This window comes from Triticum dicoccoides, chromosome 7B (assembly GCF_002162155.2).
Source record: "Triticum dicoccoides isolate Atlit2015 ecotype Zavitan chromosome 7B, WEW_v2.0, whole genome shotgun sequence".
NCBI lineage: Eukaryota > Viridiplantae > Streptophyta > Magnoliopsida > Poales > Poaceae > Triticum > Triticum dicoccoides.
Window position 1 is genome coordinate 383340461 of NC_041393.1, and position 6729 is coordinate 383347189.

Consider the following 6729-nt stretch of genomic DNA (forward strand, 5'->3'; position numbering starts at 1 on the left):
TCAAACAACACAGTTTGCTTCCTCGTTCAAACGAATCCACAACCATCACTCTGACAGGTCATCTATATTTGAGATTGATCCGGTATAAAATGAATGTCCATCAGTTCTCAACAAGCTAAAATCCGTCAGCCCAAATGAAATGCAAAACACGACTTTAGGCAATTGGGCCATAGCAAGTACAGAAGAGAAGATGGGTAGAAAGAAAAAAAAAGAGCCTACAAAGAGAATGCTGGGTGCTTCCTTCTTCCAGGAGCAGGGGGACTTAAAAAACAAACACCGAGCTCTTCCTTTACTACTAGTTGCAGTTAGGGGTCCGGGAGAAGGCCTGGAAGCTGAATCGAATTTACCAAGGGGCCATTGGCTCACCCGGAAGCCAATACTCTTAGAATCTGAAATCCGGCTCGACATCCATTGCCCATCCAAACTTCGCAAGAATCGTCTTGCTGAAAATCTGTCAGCAAAAATAGCCAAGCCAAGCAAGTAAAAAATGAGATATTAGCATAGGGAAGTAACAGAGCTGGGCACGAACTACTAAATGCTATAATTAGGTGTAGACATGTAATATGATCACTGAAGCTAACAAAGAAGCAGCTATGCAATGAACTTGTATAATCTATGAAAGAAACTAGTAGTCCTTAAACTATGATACCTTCTCAATAGGGACTTCATGGGTTTTGCACCATGCTACCGTAATTCTGGGATCAAGGTAGTTGATCTTTGATGTCCCTAATGCCACCGTCTTCAAATCCTCCTTCGTCTTCTTATCCATCTCCATTTTCTCTATCTTGGTTTCTATCTGAGAGATCTTCTTCTCAATCCTGCAAGTAGATTTGTTGAGACTGTTTGCTCCACTCTTTGTTCAAATGTACAAAAATATGATATATCTGTGATTAAGATATTACGCTTCAGGTGCCAAAGTTCTCTTTGGCTTCCCATCTGCACCGTTGCCTAGAGGCTTTCCTCTCTTCACTTTGCCCAAATCTTTGTTCAGCTCATCGATCTGGGCCTGGAGAAAAGAAGCAAATGATAACAAAAGAGCTTACAGGACAAAGTAATAATAATTTAAGTTCCGACCTAATCATTTGCAACCACGACCAACCTTTAATTCGTCAATCTTTTCATTCAGCTTAGTCATCTGGGTATCATGTGACTTTGACACAGCACGCTGATGGTTACAGATTATAGCAACCTGGGTAAACAAAAGGCACCATTGAGAGTTGAAAAAGATGATAATACATGATTTTTCTTCTTCTTAAGAGTAACAGACTCTACCTCTTTGTTTGCTCGTTGATAGACAGCAATCTTTTCAAGAAGGGTTCCATCTTCTGTTTCTTCATGCAACTGCAATATCAGCACATGTACATTTTTATTTGGACCAATAAAATACTCCCTTCATTCCTAAATATAAGTCTTTTTCGAGATTTCAATCTCCCTCCGTTCCTAAATATAAGTCTTGAAATCTCTAAAAAAAACTTATATTTAGGAACAGAGGAAGTACATAACATGGTAATCACATTAAACATGGTAATGCCACACGTTCTTTTGGGAATAAGAAGAAAAAATCAGGTAACTGCAGCAACTGAAGATACAGTGGTGACTGTTACATTGATAGACTAAATATTTAGTGCAGCTACGATATTAAAGTTCAATAACAAAAAATACAAAAAATGCTCCTGATTGTCTTAATAGCGGCAAAGGACAAATAATCACTTCACTGAGCCACAAGAGTCCTGGTAAGAAACGGTGAGTTCTGCTTTGAACTTACGATAGCATCCAAGGTAATCGAAGCATTATATGTACGGAACACTTTCGCAGTAAGGCCAGGCATCAAGTCCTTCAGATGATGATTTAGTTTCGTTGTATCAAGCTTGTCAAAGACAGGATCTCCGTCCTTTTTGCCTATAAAAAGACAAGAGGAACACATGTGAACAAATTTTCCAGGGCAGCAAGAGGGACAGATGGAGGGAAAGCATGGGAGGTACCAGTTCGGAATTCCTCAATCGCATTGTACACAGGTAATTCAACCTCTACAGTGTTGAAATATCTTATAGAATCTTTACCAAGGAAGTCAAACTGCAAGTCACCAAACATCAGATTAACATCAAAATTACTATATCACAGTAAGTGAGAGTAACCATCATACAAAAATGATGAATATCAAGACCTGAAGCTTATTTGGAGGCACACAGGTAACATTATCAACCTTCAGCGTACAACAACCAACAGTATCAGCCTCATCATCATCCTGAAAAGCGAATCAAGTAGCATGAAATATATGTGAATGAAGCTCGAAGTTAAGTTTAAATGAAAAATAATGCTGAAAGAAAGAATTATTTGGTAGAAGATTAGCTTATCATGTAAATACTTGGTGGCAACTAATCCTTTGTAGTCTTGCCACAAAAAAGCAAAAAAAGACATTAATCCTTTATAGTTTGAGGGGAAAAGAATAATTTATTATACCGATGTTGATGATGCTGATGAGATATATTCCCTCCGTTCACAAATATAAAATGTTTTGGAAATTTCAATGTGGAGTAAATAAGTGAACAAACACACTAAAATGTGTCAATATACATCCATTCAGAAAAAAGTTAGAACATCTTATATTTGTGAACGAAGGGAGTACCACATAAAAAGCAAGTATAGTTGTGCATTAACAGATAATATATTCTTTGTGCATGCTGTTTGAATGTGTTCTTTGGCAACAAGCATAGTTGTGCATGCTGCATTGCAAACAGAAATAACATACCAACCATTCCAAATAAAATTGAGTATCAGTACAGAACTGCAAGCAATTAGGTCCAGTAGGACAGTACCTTCTCATTACCAGCCCTAAGGGCTAGTTTATCTATGAGGTATGTTGCCACTGCAATTTGCTTCTTTGAGACATCATTGCTCTTGAAATCCTTCGTGTAATTTACACGAATGTTGTGTATGTGATCCTGCCATCGCCATGCAGAAAGATGGTTATCTGTACTTGTCGACTTAAAAAACATGACACACAAACTGAACCTCCTCACCTTCAATTTTCGGGACTTCTCATATTTCTCCTTGTCACTCTGTCCCTTTAGTGAGCTGCTTGCTGCCAAGAAAACATACTTGAAATCTTTTTGGCTAATCGGGTCATTCCAAAAGGCCAACCATGTAACAGTATTGTCATGTTTGACTTCTTTCCAGCTGCATAACACATGAGCAATCAAGAGTTTATATATGCTACCGGCTCCTCCACAAATACATATAATTTACTAACAGAGATAAAAATTGCGGTACCTTTCTCCCTCTATTGGACACTCTGGGACTGCAGTGCCTTTCCCAATGTTTATAGTAATATCACTTGGACGAATACGTTTCTTCAGTTTTCCCATCTGAAACGATGTAATAAAAAGCCTTAAACTTAAGGCCCTCACTTAAAGAGGGTAAAATGTATGCGATTAAACATTTTCAAATGTGCACCTTAGGATGCTCTCCTCGTCCCCTGAACAAGCCTGGTGGTTCTACTCTGAAATTGCCAACCTGAATTGAACAAACAGTTTAGTCCAGAAGACACAACTGTTATGCATGTACAAGAAATCAGGAACAGGAAGAGCAGTGCAAGATAAGTAAATCATCATTTAATAATAACAGTAACATGCCATTCTTTGCATCCAATGTAAAGATCTTGATTGATTAACTAGCATGGTCAGCCTATCAATTGCTGACTGAGAATGTGTATCTAGCACAAATGTATGATAACAAATTAACAAAGGAATTATATGATTCAAGAAGGCAACAAGTGAGTAAGAAAATGACAGTACAGAAACAGAACCTTCTCTCTAACACCATCAACAACAGCCCACATATACTTCTCCTCTTGTTTCAATTTCTCTTCCTTCAATGCTTTCTTCTCCTGTAAGCAAAAATCAAGATTAATCACTTCAGACGAAGGAGGCAGAATAAACATGCATTCTCCAACCTACTAGATTACAACAGTATGAACAATAATTTCATTCCACGGAATAATTCCGACATGCAGAGCTATGCTAACAAGTCAGTAAAAATCTACCTCTGATGTCATCTGTTTCTTCTTCTCCTTCTCTCTGAGGTGCCATTCATAAATAGGGGTGAAGTCACAAAGCTCAAATTTCTTGATGATATGGTTTTTACCAAGAATTTTTTTCCAGTCACCAAAAAAGTTGTCGATAAATGTTTTCTTTGCTGCGTACTCCGTGTCTTTCATCACAGCAAACATGGTTGCAACCTGCAACACAGAGAATTAGCAAAGGAACGAATTATTCAGATTCAAAGCACCATGGCCACTACATCATTCTCATTGCTATGAATCCAAAGTTGCAAAACAAAATAGCAAATGCTTTAGAGATCACCTCCTCCTCTTCTGGAGTCAGCTCAACAGGTTGCCCATTGTAAAGCATTTTGACGCCATGGGGGTTGTATGGAGGGGGGAAAATAACACCATTGTGCTCCAAAGTAGACCATTTCTTTCCACCGCCAGATCCTGGAGGCACCCTCAGTGATTTTGAGAACTGGGAACTTTTCATTGTTTTCTTTGTTTTTGTTTTGAATTTCTTATTGTCCTTCTTAACAGATAAAGGACTCTTCTTTACAATATTCTTTACAGGTGGCTTGCTTTTTGAAGACTCCCCCGGTGTCAGTTTCCTTTCGACGGGTACACTGTTATTGTCATCATCCTTGGATTCTCTTTTGACACTTCCTGAGGCAGAAGCATCAGAAGATTTGGCCTTCTTAAGAGCTGAACTTGTTTGATTATTGTTATCACTTGGCCTTTTAACTGAATTCCGGGGAGCACTCAAATTATTGTTTGGCCCCTTGTTGTTAGACGGGAGCTTGTCCTTGGAATTTGAGATACTCGCAGATGTACCTGCAGTACCTCTTGAAAATCGGGCAGACAGTGGCTTCTCATCCTCTGAATCAGAGGTGCTAGCTCTACTTTTTGGAGCAGCATTAGTGGGTAACCTGCTGGCAAGTGGTTTCTCATCCTCTGAATCATCATTAGATTGCACAATCTTATGTGCAGCCTTCAATAAAACGGGCTTATTTGTGCTATTATTAGAAGCCCCTTTTGCTGGGTTGAACCTCTGAACAAGTGGCTTATGATCATCATCTGAATCATCATCAGGTTGCAGAGTCTTAAGTGGTGCAGTCTTCAACAAAACGGTCTTATTTGTGCTATTATTAGAAGCCACTTTTGCTGAGTTGATATTCATACCATGTGGCTTATGATCATCTTCTGAACCATAAGCATTCTCACCTCCTGTGTCGACTTTCTTTAATTTCGTGTCTGGCTTTTTCCTAAACGCAAGTGGCTTGTCATCATCTGAATCATCTGACTTGTCACCTTCGACATGAGGTCTTCTCATTTTACTCTTATCCACTGTGTTACTCTTTTGACTACGTTCTACAGAACTGTTTGGCTGAACAGACCCTGAAGGCCGAGGGTTTGAGCCGGTCGACTGTGGCTTCAGTGGCAGCGGCGACCTGGAAGCGCCATTAATCCCATTCCTCTGCTGATTTGAGGCCACAGCTTTAGGGTTCCTAACATAAGTGATATTTGCTGATGAGCCTTCCTGCTTCGAGGGGGGCGGCCTGCTGGTTGACGACCTCTTGAAGGATAGCGGGGTATCGTCATCGTCGTTGTCATATAATGTATGATTGAAGACAGACATTGCTTCCTCGCAGTGGCAGGATGCCTGATGGAATAGACCAATTCAACCCCACCTGCAAGAACAGTTCACCATTGTAAGAAAACTGGAGGTGATGAACGGGTGGAAGAATGAACTATGCGCAAATCACGGCATCTGAGAGCTAAACCGTGCTCCAAATTTTGGGTTGCCGTCATCCCCTGTCTGTCAAGGTCACCACAGATACTAGCGGCCTAGAGATAGCTGTTCAATATATATACTACTAACATCATCAGACACGACGCAACAAGACACCGGCCCGGGCCACCGCGTTGCCACGCACGCGCCCCGTCCCAGATCGACAGCCCCGCGCCGAGAAACAGAAACCAGCCGCTCTCATATGCGCGAACACGTCGACGCCCCCGATCCGCTGGGCGCGGCCCCGTCGGGTCTCCAGGACGGCGCGCGGACCCCATGCCCAGCGCGCGCGAGAGACGGAGAAGGTGCGGGGAGGGAGGGAGGGAGCGAGACGCACCTCGTCGCGTGTCCGGCGCGTCGGCCGGCGGGCGCGGAGCGAGGAGACAGAGTAGCCGGACGGATCTCGACGCGGCCCGCCCTCCGTCAAGGCGGCAGCGGCAGCGGCGGCGGTGGGGGGATGGGACGGAGTTTAGGGTTAGGGCTGGCGCGGCTTATCTATGTCCTCTCCCGCTGCTCGCTCGTATTTCTATCTCTCACCCGCCTTCTCTCGTCTCTCGTCTTCTCTGGTCTCGGTTTTTTTCTCTCTCCCTCTCACGCCAGAGAAATGGGTGGGGAGCAGAGAGAGAGGGGGCACCGGGAGGATACACTAGACCAATGGGGCCTGCCTGCAGTGACACATACGGCGGGGAGGACAGAGCGGCGTCAGGATAATAGTTGGGGCCCACCGGAGAGAGACAGGGGCCCGTGTGCAGACAGAGAGCTGGCGATGCGTGCGATGCAGCCTGGCTCACGCCTCGCTCGCTCTCCGTTGCGTGCACCGGAACTGTCCGGAAGCCCGAAGAAGGGCCCAGCCGGTGGGGTCGTTGTGTCAGCGGGTGCCTTCGCGTCTCCTTGT

The 6729-nt window shown here is 43.0% G+C and overlaps 1 protein-coding gene across 1 annotated transcript; it reads right to left on the minus strand.

Annotated features, from left to right (window-relative positions):
* On the minus strand, nucleotides 1-6409 carry LOC119336521 (DNA topoisomerase 1 beta-like). Its single transcript, XM_037608564.1, has 16 exons — nucleotides 6172-6409; nucleotides 4362-5733; nucleotides 4043-4237; nucleotides 3806-3886; nucleotides 3454-3513; nucleotides 3271-3365; nucleotides 3021-3177; nucleotides 2817-2942; nucleotides 2165-2245; nucleotides 1983-2073; nucleotides 1766-1899; nucleotides 1273-1341; nucleotides 1100-1189; nucleotides 903-1006; nucleotides 650-818; nucleotides 1-451 (listed from the first exon to the last, which is right to left on the minus strand). The coding sequence occupies exons 2-16, from the start codon at nucleotides 5679-5681 to the stop codon at nucleotides 383-385; spliced, it is 2841 nt and encodes a 946-aa protein (XP_037464461.1). The 5' UTR covers nucleotides 5682-5733; nucleotides 6172-6409; the 3' UTR covers nucleotides 1-382.
* Nucleotides 6410-6729: the final 320 nt, after the last annotated feature.

What these genes read in the sequence shown, in the direction of transcription:
- LOC119336521 (XM_037608564.1), bottom strand. Translation starts at nt 5,681, where the DNA reads ATGTCTGTCTTCAATCATACATTATATGACAACGACGATGACGATACC. An exon ending in AGAAGTCCCGAAAATTGAAG is followed by an intron (nt 2,943 to 3,020) that starts GTGAGGAGGTTC and finishes TGGCGATGGCAG; the next exon opens with GATCACATACACAACATTCG. An exon ending in AGAACTTTGGCACCTGAAGC is followed by an intron (nt 819 to 902) that starts GTAATATCTTAA and finishes ATCTACTTGCAG; the next exon opens with GATTGAGAAGAAGATCTCTC.